The sequence below is a fragment of the Gopherus evgoodei genome, chromosome 10 (assembly GCF_007399415.2).
Source record: "Gopherus evgoodei ecotype Sinaloan lineage chromosome 10, rGopEvg1_v1.p, whole genome shotgun sequence".
Classification (NCBI taxonomy): Eukaryota; Metazoa; Chordata; order Testudines; family Testudinidae; genus Gopherus; species Gopherus evgoodei.
Window position 1 is genome coordinate 5,970,708 of NC_044331.1, and position 22,425 is coordinate 5,993,132.

At 42.4% G+C, this 22,425-nt stretch overlaps 1 protein-coding gene across 4 annotated transcripts in view; it reads right to left on the minus strand.

The window, feature by feature from the left end:
* The window catches only part of MAP2K1 (mitogen-activated protein kinase kinase 1), a 69,713-nt gene that overhangs the window by 28,834 nt on the left and 18,454 nt on the right, over positions 1 to 22,425 (minus strand). For 3 of the 4 annotated variants that reach the window (XM_030577055.1, XM_030577056.1, XM_030577057.1), the window contains 3 exons: positions 8,110 to 8,320; positions 4,068 to 4,214; positions 125 to 202 (listed from right to left, as the gene is read on the minus strand). In XM_030577055.1, coding sequence (XP_030432915.1) covers positions 125 to 202; positions 4,068 to 4,214; positions 8,110 to 8,320 — 436 coding nt within the window. Of the gene's footprint in view, positions 1 to 124; positions 203 to 4,067; positions 4,215 to 8,109; positions 8,321 to 9,764; positions 10,180 to 22,425 lie in introns of those variants that run through there. The other variant, XM_030577058.1, reaches the window with a different exon arrangement.

Below are 22,425 nucleotides of genomic sequence, written 5' to 3' on the forward strand. Positions count from 1 at the left end.
TCCCACTTAAATTTTCCTCAGTCCCCCAAACCGGCTGCTTTTGCCTTCTGGATCTGTCACTATCCTAATATAATATGGAGACATCTGGTCTCTGCTTCCCAGAGTACATTACAAATATACTTACAGCAATGCTAACTTTCCCCAAAATCTGCTCTGGAATTCTTCCAGCTTTTTTCAGTACTTGATCCAAGGACCCGCCATCCTAATAAGTAGTGTTGGAATATTAAAACATCAATCATATTTATCCAAAACATTTTAAAGCCTACAGTCTGTGAGGAACATTTTTTTTGTAATTTTGAAGGCAGATAATGTGCTGTTTCCCATTGCTTGTGATGAAATAAACTTTCCTTTTTGCTTTCTATTGTAGTGGTGAGTATCAAGGGAAAAAGTGCAGCTGGTCATTAGAAAAGGTTAATTAGTTTTATACTAATCTGTTTAAACAACCTGAGACCTGGCAACCACTCAGGTGGACCCTTGAGTCATTTAGTGGTCGTTTAGCCTTGTATAATTCCATGATGCACAGGCTGATTCTCCTTACTAAGGAGGCCTTGTCGATGACCAGAAGTGACAAAGCACTAGGAGCACAGCAAGCTTTCTGCAGCCTACAGTTGTATTTAGATGCATTTTAACTGTTCTCTGCATGTCCATGGGGTGCCACTGTGTCTCTTTTAGATGCTCAGGATTTGGGCAGAATGGAAGGTTTATATCTTGCGATCTGTGATAGTCTGAGTTGATCTTTGGGATAAAGGCAAGACCAGACCTCAGAATTATTTTATTTGGATGGGAAATACAGTAGTCTAATTTGACGGACAGTCTTCCTGTCTATTATGTATATTCCAGTAGCACACAGTGGCTCTAAGCAGGATCAGGACCCCATTATGCTATGTATGGTGCACAGAGATTGACACTCTTGAAAGTTTATAATCTAAGACAACAAGGAACATAGGGAAGGCAACCATATACTGTTTTTTCAGACACTGTCTGTATATGTTTTAATTCTGTAATTCTATTTCCTGAACACTGAGTAGACAGTATAGCAATTATGAAAGAGACCTGAAGACCAGCCTCAGAGGTTAACAGGAGGTTCTGAAGAACTTTGAGCACAAGGTAGGGAATCATTGAAATATTTATCAGCTCCACTACACTCAGAAATCAGGAAATGTCAATCTCTCCCTTTTGCAACAAACAACACTGAGGCTGTCGATAGCCAGTCCCGTACGAACTCTAGGCAGTATTTATGGTAACTGAGGATGCCAATGTGTCATGCACACCACCAAATGCAGACACAGGTGACAGGCTATGACTCACCAACAGGAAAAAAAAATAGAAAAAAATTGTTTTTCAAATTTCATGTTGAGTAACTACTCCACTCATTTTACCAGAATTAAATAAGTTACTAAACCCATGCACTTGCACCCTTTCAAATTCAAGCAACTCTGTTGCTAAGAGCTTCAGAGAAGAAAAGCTGTATAAATGATACTTATTTTTAGCAACCGATTATGATCTAATTCAACAGTAGCCTTGTACCGATTTTCTAGAACAGAAACTACATAACAAAAACAGAACTTCTAAATTTTATTTCTTTAAACAAAAACAAGATTCAATTACATGGCTGATGATTTGCAATATTCCAGAGTTCTTGAAATCATACCCCCAGGCATGGGATAGTTTTCTGACTCCTTTTGTAAAACTCAGCAGTGGGAAGTGCTCTGTCACTTTTCATACCCCTAAAGAGAACCATATAGTATGCAAGCTACAATGCAAGTTTTTATCATTCAGGGGAGTGCATCCCAACATTCCCAGGGGAAAGATTTTAAAAAGTGCATATGAGCCTGTGTTAAATGTTGTACTAATATTCATGTAATCAAAATAAATAAGAGTTCCAATGGAAAAGTGCAATCAATCAATCTAAAATTTAAAATATATACACATTATATAATGTGTAGAAAAAACATGCAGTCCCTTTTTCTCAGAAATTGATTCATCAGACAGAAGGATTCACTCTCCAAGGCAATCAATAGACCTTTGAATCAGGCCCCAGTATTGCAAGGTGCTGATACCTTCAATTGCCTTGAAAATCCAGGTGCTGAGCAGCCTTTAAGAGCAGACCCAAATATTTTGCTTGTCAAGCATTTGTTGCTAGTTGAAGTTAAGATTCACTTCTGATATTTTCAGCTGGACAAGGACAATACATTTAAATCCCCACTTAATCTGCATTGATAAGATTTTCTTTTTTCCTGATATATTTAAAGAATTCCTTCTTATTGTTCTTATTCCTACTGACTGATAATGTTAGCTTTCCTTATCAATTGTCTGCATTTCCTAACTGCTGTATTTGTATTCATTGCTATCAGCTTCTCCATTTGTATGTATAATACACACTCACACAGGGCATGCACTTATTTCACCTCCCCTCTTAACCAAGATGGCTTTTAACCAAAAGTAATTTTCTTTCATGATTGCAGAATTGTGTTTTTTGGGGCATCTATCAAAGCATTTTTAAATACAATTACCAATCACGATTCCTGTTTTTATGTTTAAGCATTTCCACCCACTCAGTTTTCCTCATGATTGGTTTCAGCTTTTGGGAATTGGTCTCTTTAAAGCATCAAGTATATATATTATTGGATAGCACCATATTCTGTTTGCACATAGTAAAAGAAATTAGATTGTGATCACATGAACCTACGCAACCATACATTTTCCCTAAAGATTTCCTTTAAAGGTGGACAAGGCAACAACGATATAGAATATCCCTAGGTAATAAAAGAGAGACATCCTTTCTATAAAACATTATTTTATTTGCTAGAAAATGTGGTTCTTTGAACAGAAATTGTTCAAAACCTCCTCTGCCTGATGAATGAGGGAGGGATTTGAATAACCTTTAATCACAGAAAAATTGCTCTAAACATTGGGCTCCATATGGCTTAGAGAAATGCTGGCAGATGTCTAGAATAATCTGTACTTTTCTATTAAAATGAAAAAGTAAAAAAAAAAATTACGTTGGTATGAAACAGCCATTGTTTATGGTGCTTCTGGTCTTGCTAGTTTCCCCTGTAATTCCTCTAGGAATTCAGAAAGAATGGGCAGGGCAGATATCATTTCAGAGAGAACACAGGGAACGCATCTACACTCGAAAAATTCAGTACCTATATTTACTGCAGCTGCACCAATGATAAGCCACCACTGGCATTACAGACCAAGTATTTTTAACATTGTGTCAAAAAAAAAAAACAACCCACAAAAACAGCTCAGAATAGGTTTTCAAGTGGTAAAAACATCTAATCCCATTTTACACCGATGGTCACACTGATGGCTACTTTTGGTGGGGCTGCACCAATGCTTGCAGTTGCTGTAAAAAGAATTTTTCTTCTCCTCATACTCCTCAACAGTAATGCCTCTGATTGATTCAACAGCATGTTGACTGGCTGTAAGAATAGACTCAGACTCATAGGTCAGAAGGGACCAATATGATCATCTAGTCTGACCTCCTGCACAAGGCAGGCCACAGAACCCCACCCATCCAATTTTATAACAACCCCTATCCCAGGACCGAGTTATTGAAATCCTCAAAATTGGTTTGAAGACCTCAAGCTGCAGAGAAACCACCAGCAAGCGACCCGTGCCCCACGCTGCAGGGGAAGGCGAAAAACCTCCAGGGCCCCTGCCAATCCGCCCTGGAGGAAAATTCCTTCCCAACCCCAAATATGGCGATCAGCTAAACCCTGAGCATGTGGGCAAGACTCACCAGCCAGCACCCAAAAATGGTCACTATAATGTGGATTCTCAAAGATCAGGGATAAAGGAGAAGAAAATAGAGACTTTTGTAGGGCTATGACAGATACAGAGGATCGTCTCTGGAAACATAACCATGCTAAATCCAAAGTCCTCAGATTTGCATGGTAGAGCTGAACTCCAATATTCCACTCTTCATACATGCATAACAGGCTCCCATGTTAACAGAGGTTCTATGAATATATGCAGAATATGGTATCTATTGGATTTTATATTCACAGGAGTTTGATACCAAAATTTAGATTAACACACACAGATACACATTTACTTACCATGTGTTCCATGCAAATGCTGATCTCCCCATCACTGTAAAAAGCTCCGTAAAAGCCCACTATGTATGGAGAGTTACATTCATGTAGAACTTGCAGCTCACGAATGATCTGGTTTCGAATAGCTGGCTTGATCTCTAAGTGAATTAACTGTAAAATAAATCAATTGTTATTGTTCCCTCAGTGACAATTTAAAAAAAATACATGACTTGGATACTGCAATATTTATTTTAACCCACTGAAATAATAATACTAAGCATTATCATCCTATGAAACTCTAGGCACACCCATTACTGGGGAAGTTCCACATTTGTACCCTTGATAAAAACAACAGTATGAAAAGACGCTGGGTTTACAGCAATGGAAAGTGAAGTCCTGTTTATCCTCAGAACAGATACAGTACACATAGAGCAATGAAAGCTCCCTATATGAACCGCACCATTATGTCTCCAACTTGACATGAATGGAAGGGTCTGAAGATAGGGGATAGCTCAGTCTCCATGTCCAGTTAATAGCTTGCTTTTATGGTGGAACTAAGAAAATTATGCAATTTGCAATATGCAACTTTTCTGTGCATGTGTGTGGCCACTAGGGAATGGTCTATTTCAACTAAAACATTTTAAACAATGCTTTTTTCTTCTCTTTTTTTACTAATATTTTTATATTTAGTATAAATAACACAACATCAAATAGACCTCAGCTAAGATATAAAAAAGTCTTCTTATACAGCGAGTACACCAAAGGTGTGGATTTTTATTTATTTATTTTTCAAGTGGAGGACATTTCTGATATTCTAGCACTACACAAGTAAGCCCCCAAAATTACAAATGTAAAGTACTGTGTAAAGACATTTTCTTCCTCAATTTAAATAAACACCCAAAATACAAAAGAAAACAACTATGTTAAAATAAAAATGCAAGATAATCTTCCCAACCTGCAGCAGTAGCAAGAAAATTACTCTTTTGATAAAAATTAAAATTCTAATTATGATAGGCAAGTAAAAGATAATCTACGGTAATTGTTAAAATTCAACATGTTACTCTTTGTTCTATGACAATCACAGTTCTTGAGAGACATTAATTATAGCATAAAATACCACCTGATGCATAGTATTTATATTACCAAGAGTGGGATTTTTATCTTATCTTTACAAGAAGTTCTTCAGTTGGAACATTTTGTTCCAATGCATTTTTTTCCCTCTTCCATCTATTTACTGTTAATGGATCTATTTCAGTTATTTAGACTACGTAAACTGAGGAAAATCCATGAATGAAATTACATAGCAAAATATGTCACAATGCCACATTGCTTTGCAAACATCTGGGCAGATGGCTTGCAAGCAGCCGCAGAAAGACATGCCCCAAATACATTCAGCGAAGAACAAAATTCAGTCACACCTTGGGCATTTAAAAAAAAATCATCAAATATGAATATATATCTAAAGAGAAGCTATAAAATTACACTGCTTAGCTAGACTATAAAAAGAACAGGAGTACTTGTGGCACCTTAGAGACTAACAAATTTATTTCAGCATGAGCTTTCATGAGCTACAGCTCACTTCAAAGCTCATGCTGAAATAAAATTTGTTAGTCTCTAAGGTGCCACAAGTATTCCTGTTCTTTTTGCGGATACAGACTAACACGGCTGCTAATCTGAAACCTAGATAGATTATGTTTTGCCTAATGCAAAATATGGAGTTTTTATTTCTCTCAGAAGAGTACAGATCCAGAGAATATTTTATGGAAAACAAAATAGTACTGGGCACACTGAAGGAAAGCTATTAAGCAGCGATAATTGATTTAATAGCCCCTAAGAGATAAGTGTCAAATGACACAAGCTAGGCTGAAATTCCCCTCTAAATGTTTTATAAAATGAGTGGAAAAAAAATCAAGTAAGTTGGTTGTGTGCAAGAGACTCACTGATCTGTGAACTTCAAAAGTCTCACCTTGAAAGAGGGCCAACTCACCTTGATTCCCACAGCTTTGAAAGCAGAACGTTATAGTGAAGTATATTACTAAAGAGAACTGATTGGAAAATGGATTTTTCCCCTTGTGGAAAATTTCAATGCAAATGAAAATAATGTTACTTCTTTGAAAATTTTCTGTGGACTTTTGAGCCAAAAATTTAAACTAAAAACTTTCAACTGAAAACTCGGATTTTGAAATTCTGCCATGGTGCCTCACAAAAGTTATAATGTGGGTGCTTTGTGCCCCATTCCCCTTTATGGGCCAGGCTCCGTAGCTGAATTACATCTCCTGTGTTTTATGATGGCCTCCTCTCTTGCTGAGCCAAAGCAGGGCCTAACAGCCATTCCTGACCACAGTGCCTCACGAGAGATGTAGTATGGCCAGGGAACCCAGCACACAGAGAACAGGGGCATAATGCATCTGAACTACAGTTCTCATGAGATACCAGAGCAGCATTTCAAAATCAAAGAAGTTTGTTTGGTTTTTAGTGAAAGTTAAAAAAACAAAAACAAAAACCCACTCCACAAAATGCATGCTTCTCGAGAAAAAAAAAAATTCATGTAATTAAAATCCCAATTTTCAGATGAAAAAAAAAAAAAGAGTTTTGATGGAAAGTTTTCAATCTACTTCTGTTACAGAAGCTGCCATACTGCTGCCCTGGGGTAGAGGGGGTGAAATGGAGCTGGACCATCACGGTCCCCTCCCCTCCCCTGCCCCCAACAACTCCCTGGACCCAGAACTGTAGAGGGGAGACCCCCTCCTCCACTCACGGGCACTAGGGTCCAAGTGATGCCTCACCTCCACTCTACCACCCTATGATCTTGGGGGGAAACTGCAGAGAACAGGCACCCAGAGACTCTGGCCAGTAGAACCAGAAGTAGCCAAAGGAGGGACCTTTGGATCCTTGGATATTCCAGTGAGAACTGCAGAAAGTTCTCGGATAGCCTCTGCCCTGTGCTGATTGGCTGTTTGCTCCCCCTCGTCCCACCCGCCAAGACAGTCTCTTCAGTTAGCTTCATTCCACACCTGCCCCTCTTACCCTATTCTCCCCTCTGCTTTCCATTTAGCTGATCCCCTCCTAACTAAAACAATCCCAAACAATAAATAAGTTGTGGCACTAACATGATGTTTGCCACCATCACATTGTTCACACTACTTGTGCGTTTATCCCTTCCCCTGTCTGCGTGGTCTGTTGAGAGTGCAAGCTACCCAGGGCCAGGGCAGTTTGTTGCTCTGTGTTTGTGCAGCACCTAGGACAATGGGACCCTATTCTTGGTTGGTCCTTAAGTCACTACTCTAATAAACACGATTAATAATCATGATTTAGTAGCATGCTACGCAATATTAAATAATCACGTGACACTTGCCAAATGCATAAAGTTACATTTTTTACTTTGCCAGGAAGAGCTCTCCTTGTGGCAGGGGATTCCTACTACACAGACAAGAGGCTCTTCCTGCATTCCACTGAAGGAGACAGGGGCTGAGACAGTGGTTCCACTGGCCATTCCCCCTGCTCCATGATAAAGGAGCCCTGATCGTGCAGTTGCAGACACAGAGTAGGTCTACTCCTCCTTGGCAGCCTGTGGAGGGAGAGGTATGAGAAGGAAAATTTCCCCCTCCTCCAACCCCAAAAGTGTAAAATGTATTAAGCCTCTGTACACAAGCCTGGCTTAGGGGACAGGATATGCCGCTTTGCTAATCCAAAACATTTAGTAATTAGTTGTGGATATCCTAGTCATTAGTGAGGTTATACGGTGTATTTAGATTGTGTGTCAGAGAAAGAAGATTTTTGGCAGTAAATAAAATACCTCCTACTTTACAAAATATGAGAAGCTGCTAACAAAAAAGGGAGAGGATTATTGGCCTTTCATCACTACAACGTGGAACATAATACCATGTCCGCAGACAGGGGAAGTGGAGGCTAAAGTAGTATTTGACCTTTGCTACTTTTAGAAGGCATTTCCACTTCTCCTGGAAGTTGGTCTTCAGTAATATTCTATGTGACAATGTCACTTTTTGATGGGCACTAAGCTTTGAAAAGGCATCATTAAAGCTCCTGTTGCTACGGAGGTTCTCACCTTTCTTGCCATAATGAGGCCAGAAGGTTTGTGTGATACTTTGAAGACCACACCGCCGTTTCCTGCTCCCAGTTCACTGATTTTCTCAAAGTCGTCATCCTTCAGTTCCCCAACTTTTTGCTTCTGAGTAAGGAAAGCTTCAAGACGTTTACGTTGCTGCTCATCCAATTCTAACTCTTCCAGCTTCTTCTGCAGCGCCTCTAAATTTGTCCTATGCAGCAAAGAGAGCGTAATTTGATTAAGCTATCTGAGCTCACTAAGGATATGTCTACACTACAGCCGTTACAGTGGCACACATATGGCACTGCAACACTGTTGTACAGACACTTTCAAAATCAACAGAAGGAGTTTTTGCATCAATATAGTTAATCCACCTTTCTGAGAGGTGGTACCTAGGTCATTGGAAGAACTCAACGGTCAACCTATCCATGTCTACACTGGAGGTTAGGTCAATCTAACTACGGCAGTCAGGGCTTGACATTTTCAGCTCTGAATGACAAATCCAGATCAATTTAACTTGTAAATGTAGACCAGACCTAAGCAATGTTGCAGGGGTAAGAGGACTACCACCACTGAAATCAAAGACTACCGGAGTAAGACCCTGAATCCTTGCACTTACATGCATTATCTTGCCAGATCACGTCTTATGTGCACACTAGCAAGAGTCACACAACTAGGTCCTTGGTGTATGTAAATAGTTTCAGTACAGACAAAATAATACAAAAGCAGCCAGATAATATCTATCCCCCTTCTCTTTGAGGCACTGGACCAAATTCATGCCTGGTGGAACTCCCTGATCTACCTAGTGGGTTCAGTGACTCAGCAGTACTGGTTAATGGCTTGATTAATATTACACCACCTCCACACAAACTATTTTTGGATTCAGATTTTTAATAGGTGATATGCAACGTCCTGCAAAGTTTGTCTAAATGTTTTAAACACTGATCTTCACATGTGATTAAAGATCTGACAATCCATTAAAAAGCCTCTCACTTGCATTGTGATACAAAAGAAAGTCAGAGAGTTTTAGGCCACAAGGGACCATCAAATCATCTCGTCTGACCTCCTGTATGTCACAGGCCACCAAGACGACCTAGTAATCACACATCAACCCCAACCACCAGTATTACACCGAAGTATTACAATCCTCCAGAGACTAAATTGTTGTGTACTACAGGCAGAGAACAGGAGCAAATAAAGCATAGCCAATAGAATAAAGCAATTAAGCCATTCCAGTCATGCACAAACAGAAAAAACATACATAAAATAGCCATTGCAGGGATAAAATAAACTGATTCAATAATAACCAATCAAAAAGGTTTTAAGTTCATTACTTCTTCTGGTCAATAACATGCCAACCAAAAAGCTTGATTTAATATTGGTAGAAAAATAAAGAAGAGCCAAATACAGCAATTCAAAAGGACAGCTATATTTGGGACAGCAGCCAATCCGTTCAACTTCTACATGAAGAAAACAAACCATAATTTAACTCCACGTCTTAAAAGTATGTCATGTCTAAGAAACAGTACATCTGAAAAAGAACCCATGCAGATATAGAGATTCCTGAATCCAACAATAATAATAAATTGCAGCTGCAGCAAATATCTAGGGACAAGTCTTCAAATTATTGCTCAGCCAAATCATGAAGCTCTTACCCAGGCAACATTCCCAATGAACTTAGTGCTGTGAGAGTAAGGATTTCAGGAGCTGGCTCACAGCCCTTTAAGAGAGTGCAGCAGGAACACTTTCTCTAGGGATGATTTTAAAGAAGTGAAGGACGATATACAGAAAAACCATTTCTAAGCATCATTTTATAAATACTATTGACTTTCAAAACCAGGACGGAAGGGAAGACGCATTCTAAGTTCTCAGCCAGACACAGACCACTTCAAATTGCTGCAAGGTAGATTCTCTGAACAGCAGCGACAAATTATCTTAATATAGCAATAAGTCTGAGCGGATGGTAAAAGTATCAGGCACGTGACTTCCCTCACATCACTTCCGCTCAACTGCTCCTTCAGAGCCAAAGAGAGCACCCAAAATTAGAAGTTATCCCTCTTTGAGCTTCCACAGCAGACATGGAATTAGCATCAAGAAGGGGTAAGCAGTTTAATTAAGAGCCCATTTGTGAGAAAACTTAATCCAACTATCTGAATATGAAAGGGTTTAAAAAAAAAAAAAAACCACACAATCTAGACATTGTTAACACCCCTTTCCCTGAATATGATCACTATCAAGGTTTGTAAGCCACCCTACTCCCAGATCAGTTAAAAGTCTGAATGGTCGAGTTAGACAAGGCACAATTAAGGTTAACTTAGTTCTTTCTAAGCATTATCACTTTATTAAGCAAGTTGTATACAGAGTATGAGAATTCCTGAGGTCTACTTCTCCAGTACTGAAGCCTATTCTCATTGCAATAACGCTGAAGATTTACGAGCCCAGGCACAAGATCAGCTCATTCACCCTTACCAAGAGGATGAGTAGAAATATAATATTTTACTCACTTATTAATAAAAAAGCAAGGAGGAAAATAAAAATGCACAATCTACTCACCCTGGACAAATGTAAAGTAGCCTTACAAAATTACACACATGACCTAGTCTACATGGGAAAATTTCCTGGCATACCTATACTATAATCATTTTTCTGCACTATAGTAATACTTTTATAAGTCCCTGCGTGGACACTTTATTCTGGGATCAAAGTGATTTTATTCTGATATTAACAGAATAATTATACAAGAATCAAGTGTTCACACAGGGACTTACACCGGTATCACTATAATGGAACAGTTATTTCAACATAGCCGTAATAAAACATTTTTCCATGTAGAAAAGCCCAATAATTAAAGGAGTCCTGCAGACAGATACTATTATAAAGCTGAACTGTAAAGAAAGAGGTGTACTTTTTCTCATCTAACTTCACAAGCATAAGACAAAAAGCAAACTAGTCACTAGAATTTTCTCAAATATGCCCAGTGAAAAATAACTTAGCATCAGATGAAGTAAAATATATATTTGGGGGAATGCAGCTGTCCTCCATCTCTTTTCTTACTGTGATAATTACATGATAAAAATAAGAGCAGGCAATGATTAACAGGAGTTAAGTACCCTTTATTATGTTACAGTAAACTCTTGAGCATTGATGCAAGCAAAATCTAAACCCTGCACCGGAAGTTTGCTGACAGATGAGAATAAGCAGCTCATGTTTTCAAAGAGCACATGCTGACAGATCCACTCACCTTATGTCCATTTACTAAGTCAAAGAGTATGCCATGTCAGCTGAAGTCTTCAGCAAGTTATAGTTTAGTCAAATGGCCACGTGCTACACTCACAGCTCGCCAGTAAGAGACCAGATTGTCCATTCATCATGGGACACTTCACCTTGAATGGTCCCTTAGCATATGAGCTAACTACTTATGCTAAACTATCTGTTTGATCTTTTATTTAACTGTGGCACTGGGAGTGCCTTTCCCAGACCTGAAGAAGCACTCTGTAGATTGAAAGCTTGTCTCTCTCACCAACAGAAGTTGGTCCAATAAAAGATATTAGCTCACCTACCTGGTCACTTAAGCAGAACTAAAACAAAAAACATTCCACGCACATTCCTAACCAAATGTTGAACATATCATTTAACAAAGAAATACAAAGACAGATAAATACACTTTGGTATATGCTTTGTAGGAAAGCTACAAAATTACGGGAGGGTGAGGAGAGGGAAGGATCCTTGATATTCTTTGTGTCACCCATCCAAATTTTGCATCCTTTAAAATGTCTCCCTATGGCTAACTGGAGCACCTTTCCAGAGCTTCAGTAGGCTCCCATTAAAACTGAACTCCTTCATAGTGTCCTTTTCAGCTATTTCTTTGCATTAAATAGGGCCTGTGACGATCAAGAACGTGGTCCATTAAGATGTATTAAACTAAACTAAAGAATCATTTTTGTCTAACATGATTTCTATGCAGAAGACACATTGTCCTGGGTCTAACATAAAGGGCCAGATTTTCAAAAGAGCTCAAAAGATGGGTGTACAAGTGCTCAGACACCGTAACTGGGGCCTGTGCTAAGGGTTAATGTCTCTTTCACCTGGAGCACTTGACCAGAGGACCAATCAGGAAACCGGATTTTTTCAACTTTGGGTGGAGGGAATTGTGTGTCTGAGGTCTTTGTTTTCTGGCTGCCTGCTTTCTCTGAGCTTTGGAGGAGTAGTTTCTGCTTTCTAGTCTTCTGTTTCTAAGTGTAAGGACAAAGAGATCAGATAGTAAGTTATATGGTTTCTTTTCTTTGGTATTTGCATGAATATAAGTGCTGGAGTGCTTTGATTGGTATTCTTTTTGAATAAGGCTGTTTATTCATAATTCTTTTAAGCAATTGACCCTGTATTGTATCATCTTAATACAGAGAGACCATTTGTATTTTTTCTTTCTTTTTTATATAAAGCTTTCTTTTAAGACCTGTTGGAGTTTTTCTTTACTTCAGGGAAATTGAGTCTGTACTCACCAGGGAATTGGTGGGAGGAAGAAATCAGGGGAGATCGGTGTGTGTTGAATTGGCTAGCCTGAGTTTGCATTCCCTCTGGGGGAATAGGAAAGTCCTTTTTGTTTCCAGGACTGGAAACGGAGAGGGGGAGTCACTCAGTTTGGATTCACAGAGCTTGTGTCTGGGTATCTCTCCAGGAGCACCTGGAGGGGGGAAGGGAAAAAGGATTATTTCCCTTTGTTGTGAGACTCAAGGGATTTGGGTCTTGTGGTCCCCAGGGAAGGTTTTTCAGGGGGACCAGAGTGCCCCAAAACACTCTAATTTTTTGGGTGGTGGCAGCAAGTACCAGGTCCAAGCTGGTAACTAAGCTTGGAGGTTTTCATGCTAACCCCCATATTTTGGACGCTAAGGTCCAGATCTGGGACTAAGGTTATTGACAGGGCCTGTCTTTCAAAAGAGCTCAGATCCTATTTAGGCACCTAGGGCAGGATTTTTTAAAGCACTCAAGTTGCTTAGAAGGACAATCTCACTGAAATTCAATGGATTTGTGCTCCTAAGTCACTTAGGCACTTTTCAAAAGCATATGCCTAAACAACAGAGAGTTCAGCACTCACCATGTTCAGCTCTGGTCACCAATTTTGGTGCCTAAATGGGGACTGAGGTCTTCTGAAAGTTCGGCCTGAATGTGGGATAATAACAACTCTAGAAAATCTGGTCTGTATGCTCTTGACTACTGGGAAGGGGGCGCGCCAAAATTCGTGTCTTTATTTGCAAGTAGTCTTGAGGGGGGCTGTTATACTTGCTAATAAAAGGCCTGCTACAAATCTTCCCTTTAAGGGGCTATTGCACCCTCTTGAAGGCCAGTCAGAGGAAACAAGAAATTGTCTCTCAGTGGTAGGAATATACTACCGAAAGGACCAAGAAACCAGACTTATATAGACAGGATGCCAGACCACTTTTCAATACCCTTTTTGAGGAAGAGAAAAATTCCAACTCATTCAGCATTTTCTCTTTGCAAATCTTACAGCTGCCATATTGCTCACATGGAATATTCTTATCAATTGCCACAGTTTAAAAAAATATATAACATTTCAGTTTGTCAGGGAAGAGGCGATCTGCACAACAAACAAATGTCTAAAAACACCATATTGGTAGTTAAGTTCCCAAAGGCAGGGAATTTGAACTAACCCAGGGAACTCAGAAGTCTGGAAAGAGCAGAGGGAAATCTCTGTTCTTTTGGTCCTTATCAGGTGAAATTCCCTGTAAGAGCCAAGTTGTAGAGTAAGGAATATGGAGCAAGAGGAAGGGAGAAAGTCCTATAGATCTTCAAGTTTCTTTAGATATGTCGTCCCAGGGCCTTGCATATGAAGTTTTACAAAACAAACAGAGGAAGACCACGGGGAATTCATAAACCAGAATCTTCAAGACTAGTGCACTGAGAGAAACATTAAGGCAGCTCAATCAGCTGGAAGAGGTAGTAATTGAGCGTTAAAAAGTCTGGGTGCAGAAGACACTCTGGTAGATACTGTATCTCTATATAAAAACCTCTTATTCCAAGGACAAACTATTAAAATTCATCACCATTGCTGTATGTGGTCTTGGAGTCAGTTTTTCATCGTCAAAAAGCTGTGCCTTTGCCAGAGTTCCATCAAAGCAAGAAATCATCAAGCCATCCAGTGTTTCAGTATTCCAAGTATTATTTTAAATCAACAGGTGGTACCATTTAATTCATTTCTATCACTTTCCAACACAAACACAGATATTAGACACTGCAGTAGGGAACGAGTCCAGCTTTTGTACCCATGATCATCTAAACAGAGCAGTAATAAGGTCTCTCCATTTGTTAAAGGCACCCTATAATTCTACATAGCACATACAATAAATACATTATCTAGCTAGTAGTAACCAATATACAAGCTGCATAGCTAACTCAGCCAGAGCCACACTAGAAAGTGCCATGCCTGACCAGTTGGGCTGGAGGGACTATGCCTACAGAATGCCTTCTGGGGGGCAGGGGAAAAAATATGGGGGGCAGGGGAAAAAAAAAACACACACATACACAAGCAGCAGAACGTATGTCTTTTTAAAGAAAATGCAGCACCAGTATCAAGGTATTAGGTTTACAGGGTTGGGTGCTGGCTCTGTTTCCATCCTGCCCAGTCATAACTCTCTTGGGGTATGTTGCATTACCTCTTCCCTCCTGCCCTCAGACACAATACTGCAGACTTAATTCTCCGCCTCTTGCACAAGGGACATTTCTGTAACTGCAATAATTTCACAATTCTGCTTCTGCATTTCTAAGCAATTCACCGCAATAAAGTCAAACCAGAACAAATGTGCTGTTCATAGGTCTAAGTTAAATTTAGGTATATGCATGCGGACCAACTGAAAGGCAGGATTTTCTTGCAAAGTATGTAACGGGCTACTTTTTCAGATTTTGAGTAAGTAGTAGCAGAGATCAACTTCCCATCAATCAAATCAATCCATCAATATTGCCATACATGGGGAGAGGTTCATAATCTTGCGAAATCTTGCATATCCTTTATAACAGGTAAAAGCCCCTGTTCTGGCCAGGGCTGTCACTCTCACAATCACAGCACAGAGGATATGCCAGGAACATGGCTGGAATCAGAAGGAGTGCGTCAGGGACAGGGCCAACAGCACAGAACCAGTGGAGAATCTAGCCAGTGCTGCTGCCCATAGGGAAGTCCAGAAGGGGCCTAACTTATGGTAGCCTAAGGGCCAACTAAATTCGACAAAGGCCCCCTTGAGCAGTCCAGAATCTGGAGGATGAACAGCTGGCTAAAATCCACTTTAATCCCTACTTGTCCCTGGGGACAGAGCTGGGCCTTCTAAAGGAGCAGTACATAATCTCACCTATGGACTCCTGAAGGGGCAAAATGTCATCCAGATGCTACCACTTAAGTAAGCTATTTTGCTAGGTCCCTTTTAAGGCCCATCAATCTGGACAGTGAACATTGAAACCTGAAGCAGCATGCTCCTTCCTTGGAGCAGCTGGGAGACCGCTTACTCTGTGCTAGATGGTAATGTCACAATCTAGCCTCAGAGAAGCAGAAAAGAACTCTTCATTTTCAAAGCACACTAGCAATAATGCCAAACGAATTAGACCAAACTAAATATATTTCTATTTACATGTTTAAAGAGGGTAAGATCATTTTGGATTCACATCTGTGACAGAATAATTAATATACCACAATGTTAATACTCTTTTAAAATACTTTTTGAGGTAATAAATTATCTGTACATCTTTGTGCCTGGATACTTCAAATATTTGTTAAGAGGTGCTGATTTTTATTTATTTTAAGTGTGTGTATTTTTATAATCTATTCAAAAAGAGGTGATTCTGTGACTGCACAAGAAGGTACAGTATCTTTCAGATCTACTGGGGGCTGTTTTCTGGAACAGTGACAGTAACGCTTTTCCAAGCGCCTACACACCTGTCAACTTTAAAAAGAAAGTAGGCAGTGCACTACATGATTTGCATGAACCACCACAATCAGGGAACTGAAAAAAATACTCAACTAAGATCATGAGGACATCTTATACATTTTGAAAGACAAAGTGGTTTCTATTCTGCACAACTGTACTGAAACTGGGTGATAAGAAAAATAAATGGGAAATTTCTCTCATCACAGAAGAAATGGTTTGTGGAATAATATGTAGCATAAAGCAATATCTTATGTTAGTACAAAAGCTTCTTCTAGTGTCAACAGTCTCTCTTTACTTGTGGTGTAACTCAAATGCTGCGTAAGAAATATTTGAGCCAGAACACAGTCCACAAAGATTTATAAAAGATATGTAAATTCATTCAAAATGTGCAAAGGTCTCTGTTCTTTGGCACAAAAACAGTAACAATTTCTGTGCATTCTGTCAATTTTCAATATAACTGATTTTCCATTTTTACAATAGATTTGATTTCAAAATTAATGCGCACAATCATTGGACAACCTGTATTTGGCACCAATGCATTAACTTTGTCTGTCTATTTAATAGAGATTAAAAAAAATCCAAATAGGAGTTTCTTCATGTGTGTCAGCATATATAAGCCCCAGTTCAGCAAAGCCCTGCAGCTTCTGTCTCACTGACTTCAATGTTAGGTATTGATTGAATGTGACTAACTTGTGCTTCACGGCTTTCTTGAATAGCGGTCTAATGTCCAGATTCTCCTACCGTGACTAACACAGAGTAGTCTTTTACCCCATGAGTAGTTCCACTGAAACACAACTTCTCTTTCACTTTGCAAAAACTATTGTGTAGTATTTCTGTTGCAAACACAGACAGGACTACAAACTTATCACCTGCCTGGACACAACCCGTTCCTTCCTATGCATCTGATTGCTCCATTCTTTCATACAAAGAGCACAGTGAAGCTTAAAAGAATGCTTTTTGGGAGGACAGAGTAGAAAATTCATCAAGTTCTATCCTACATCCAGTGAAGATATGGTAATTGACAGTAACCAATTAAATGGCACAATTCCTTTTCTCACTACATTCTATAAAGGCTAAATCATGTTCTGTTCTTTAGGCTCTTCTCCTCTGAAGAATAATAAGCTCTACTACAACCACATCAGATCCATAGAACTTACTGAGCTATAGAACAGAGGGCAAGTATCATTATTCCATTCTACCAATGGAGAAACTGAGGCAAAGATGATGGTGTGATGTGCCCAAGATGATATAAAATGTTACATTTTCCTTCGGTCTGAATTTCTCTGAGGCCTTGAGGGTTGATGAGGATGAACTAGAGGAGCCATTTCTATAAATTCAACCACAGCATAATATGAATTTATTTTAACAGCTTCCCCCAAAACTGTAGTTCAGCATATGCCAAATTACTGAATACCTGCCCAGCAGCTAGGAAGAATGCGAGAAGAATGTATCCATTCAGAAGTAGTCTTTAATGCCTGGTCCAGATCTTCCTCCAACACTCTCCCATTGCCACCTACCCAAGAAGCAATGCAGAAGGTCTAAAATTAGACAAGAAGCTAGAAGTATGTTAGGATCTTGAGGAAGTCCTCATACATTACCAAGAAAAGAAGAGATTCAGACTATTTTCTGCCTGCTTCTACCAAGTGGAAACATAAGCCTTCTTAAAGATAACTTGTAACAGATGCTCCTTTGAAATCAGTGGAGCTACCCACACTGATTTAAACCACTGAGGATCAGCCCATAATATAAAGGCTGCCGCTGCAGTCAGTTAGAGAAACTTCTCAAATTTCCCACATGCTCTTGAGTAGCCCATAAATAAAAAAGGTTAGTATGAGGAGTTGCCTGGGATGGATTAAGACACATTCAGGTTTAGTATCATCAGGACACAAACATCAATGAGGACCAAAATGGAGACTGCTCTACTTAAAAACTAGACCTTCACTGACAAAAGAAAATATAGCCAAGCAAATTTTGTTTTGTATAATATTCTCTCTCCAGACTGAAAATCCATGTCCTCAACCTTCAAAAGCTGGAAAACAAACTTCAGATGAGGAAGGTAAAGAGATGGCCAGATGAGTTGAAGGGCTCTGGCACAAATCCTGCAGAGTAAGGGCTCTGCAACCAACACCACAAAATAAATCTGCAAAAGAAGTTTATAGATTGGACTGAAAAACCAAGAATCCTTCCCCTGGTTCTTTCTCCTTTGCCACAGCCTTCCTGATGTCACAAAAAACCTGAAAAAGACGGTTACTCACCTTTGTAACTGTTGTTCTTCGAGATGTGTTGCTCATATCCATTCCAGTTAGGTGTGTGCGCCATGCGTGCACATTCGTCAGAAAACTTTTACCCTAGCAACTCAGTGGGCCGGCAGGTCGCCCCCTAGAGTGGTGCCGTCATGGTGCTCGATATATACCCCTGCCGGCCCACCCGCTCCTCAGTTCCTTCTTGCCGGCTACTCTGACAGTGGGGAAGGAGGGCGGGTGTGGAATGGATATGAGCAACACATCTCGAAGAACAACAGTTACAAAGGTGAGTAACCGTCTTTTCTTCTTCGAGTGATTGCTCATATCCATTCCAGTTAGGTGAATCCCAAGCCTTACGCAGGCGGTGGGGTCGGAGTGAAATGTGGCAGAATGAAAACTGCTGAGCCAGAGGCTACAGCATCTCTTGACTGTTGAACCAGGGCATACTGCGAAGCAAAGTTAGGGACCGAGGACCAATGGAGCTGCGCGACAGATCTCGTGGGTAGGAACACGAGCCAGCAAAGCGGCAGATGAAGCCTGAGCCCTGCTAGAAAGCACGATGATGTGGCTTGGGGAAATATGAGCCAAATCATAACAAGTGCGGACGTACGCCATCACCCAAGATGAGATCCTCTGAGAGGAAAACAAGTAAGCCTTCCCTTTGGTCTGCTACCGTGACAGAGCTGGGGCACCTTACAAAATGGTTCTGTCAGCGCAATATAAATGCGAGCACTCTACAGATGTCCAGGGAGTGCAACTGTTGCGCCCATTGCGTTGAGCTGTGGGTAACATGAAAGGCCAAAACCACCTTAGGGAGGAAAGCCGGGTGTGGTCATAACTGCACCTTGTCTTTGTGAAACCTAGTGTACGGCGGAACCACCGTAAGAGCTTGGAGACTCGTCTGGCCGATGTAACAGCTACGAGGAAAGTTGTCGTCCAAGACAGATATAGCAGAGGGCCAGTCGCGAATGGCTCGAATGGGGGAGACATAAGTCTGGTTAAAACTAGGTTGAGGTCCCAGGCTGGGGCTGGGCGGCGCACCCGAGGGTGGAAGCGCTTCAAGCCCTTGAGGGACCTAGAACCCATAGAGTGTGAGAACACGGAACGTCCACCTTAGCCTGGCTGGAAGGTAGAAATGGCTGCCAAGTGTACCCTCAGTGATGATACCGCCAGGTCCTGCCGCTGAAGGCCAGAGGCAGGCCAAATAGAGGGGATCGAGACCTCAGTAGGAGCAAGATCGAGTGTATTGCACCTGTAGAAGAAATGCTTCCACTTGGCCAAGTACGTTGACCAGGTGGAAGGCTTCCTGCCACCCCAGCTCAGTTACGCAGCAGCCACACCGTGAGGCGAAGAGGCTGCAGGTCCGGGTGACGAAGCCTGTCGTGGCCCTAAGTGATGAGGTCTGGGTGGGGTGGCAGGGTAATTGGGTTGGTTATTGACAGGCCGAGCAACGTGGTGTATCAGTGCTGCCTGGACCACGCTGGAGTGATCATGACGATGCACGCTCTGCCCCTGCGGAGTTTGAGTAGGGCCTAATGAACCAGTGGGAACAGTGGGAAAGCATGAAGGAGTTGACCTTTCCACGGCATCAGAAATGCGTCCAAGATCGATCCCGAGGAGAGACCTTGGAAGGAGCAGAACATCTGGCATTTTCTGCTCTCGCGGAGAGCCAACAGGTCTATGTGAGGAAAAATCTCCACTTCTGGAAAGCAGAACGCCTCACATGGGGCAGCGTGACCACTCGTAAGACATGAAAGATCTGCTGAGTCAAAGCGCCAAGGCGTTCCGAACGCCTGGGAGAAAGGACGTCACCAGCCCCATCGAGTGGGCCATGCAAAAGTCCCAGAAATGGATGGCCTCCTGACAAAAGGGGGGAGGACCATGTCCCTCCCTGGTTATTTATGAAGCACATGGCCGTTGTGTTGGCTGTAAACACCAAGATACCACGGCCTCGCAGCTGCCGCTGGAACCCCTGGCACGCCAGGCGGACTACTCTCATTTTTGGGGCGTTGATGTGGAATGCCAACTCCCGAGAAGACCAAAGGCCTTAAACTCAGAGGTGACCATAAGCACTCGAGCAGAGAGATGACGCGTCCGTCGTCAGGGGCAGTGAGGGCTGGGGCGGATGGAACCGCATCCCTGCCCACACCAGGGAGGGAGTTAGCCACCACTCTAGGGAGCCTAAGGTGCTCGAGGGAACGGTGATTACCATGACCATTGGCTCCCTGTCCGGGCGGTACGCCGAGGTGAGCCGGACTTGGAGAGGATGGAGGCGGAGCTTGGCGTGTTTGGTTACAAACTTGCGGGCAGCCATGGACCCAGGAGACTGAGACAAGTGCGAGCCGAGGTCGTTGGGAAAGTCTGCAGACCTCGGATGATTGTTGTCATCGCCTAAAACCGCGGCTGTGATAAGAAGGCTCCGGCTAGGTCGGAGACCAGGATAGCCCCTAGGAAGTCCAACCTCTGCGTGGGAACCAGAGTGGATTGCTCTATAGTAATCATCAGGCCTAGACCTGTAAATAAGACTGTGACGATGCCCACGTGCTGAGTGGTTTGTGTCTCGGAGTCTCCTCGGATAAGCGAATCGTCCAGATATGGAAAAACGCATATCCGACATCAGCGAAGGTAGGCGGCGACTATGGCCATATACTTGGTCAATACCTGTGGGGCTGCAGAAAGGCCAAACAGTAGGACCGTAAACCAGAAGTACTGACGGTTGGCTAGAAAGCGGAGGTATCTCCTGTGCGGAGGGAAGATGGCGTTGTGAAAGTACGCGTCCTTTCATATCGAGGGCGGCATAGCAGTCCCCAGGAGGCAAGGATTGGATAATGGTTCCCAGGGATACCATGCGGAACTTCAACCTTATCCTAAACTGGTTGAGTCCACGCACAACTAGGAAGGTCTGAGACCTCCGTTCGAGTGGGGAACTAGGGCATAATGGGAGTAAACCCCCTTGCCCCTTTCGTCCGTCGGCGTCTGCACCTCTTGTACGAGGAATTGCTCGTGAGAGGGGTCCCTGAAGGGGGACAGGGTTGGAACAAATTAGAGGTGGTACCCATGCTCCACTGTGGGCAGGACCCAGCGATCTGAAATTAACTGGGGCCACGCCAGGAGAAAGCGGGATTGGGATCCCGGCCTGCGACTGGTACACCGCCCTCAGGCACACCTTGGAAGGTTCGTCTTTGGTCCCAGTGGTAATTGCGAGGGACCTTGACCTTGGCTCTTTAGGGGTCCTGACGTTTGTCTGCGACCACCTTGGCCTCACCGTTTGCCAAAGTCCTGTCTCTGGCTAGGCACAGAGGATGGCGGCTGGGGACAGAAAGGCCTGCGTTTGGTCGCTGGCATATGCATGCTGAGAGTGCGCATTAGGACCCTATTGTCCATCAGGCTTCGCAGCCTGGGGCTGTCTTTGCCACGAAGAGGTCTTTACCAACAAAGGGTAAGTCCTGAATGGCATACTGCAGCTCCGGCCGGAGGTTTGAAACCTGAAGCCATGAGATGCACCTCATGGTGACACCAAAGGCCAGAGTCCTGGCTGCTGAGTCTGCTGCGTCCAACGAGGCCTGGAGGGACGGCTCTGGGTACCTTTTTCCCCCGTCCTCCAAGACGGCAGCGAACTCTTGGCGGGAGTTTTGAGGGAGAAACTCCATAAACTAAAACTACCTTCACCCAGGTGCTATAATTATAGCAGCTAAGCAAGGCTTGTTGCTTTGCTACCCAGAGCTGCAGGGCCTCTGCAGAGTACACCTGGCGGCCAAGTAGGTTCATTCGCCAAGCCTCCTTCGGTTTCGGGGCTGGCGCCCGCTGGCCATCCCAATACCTCTCCTTAACAGACTGAAAGACTAGTGAGCAGAGAGGAGAGCGGACAGACGAGTAGTCGTGCCCCTTAGAGGGCACCATACCAGGTCCTCTACCTCTGGGACCTCCTCCACCTCAGGTTGTCGGGGGGCGTATCAGAATCGTGGTCCTGAGCATAAGATCTGCGCATGTGGGATGACACAGATGCGCGTCTGGATGGCCATGGAGGTACTAAAAAAAGGCAGGGGCAGAGTCTCTGACTCTATCGGACCTTGCCCAACTCGGCACCGGAGACCGGCACCGGGAGGCGTACCGATACCTGGAACGAGATCCAGACCTGCAACCAG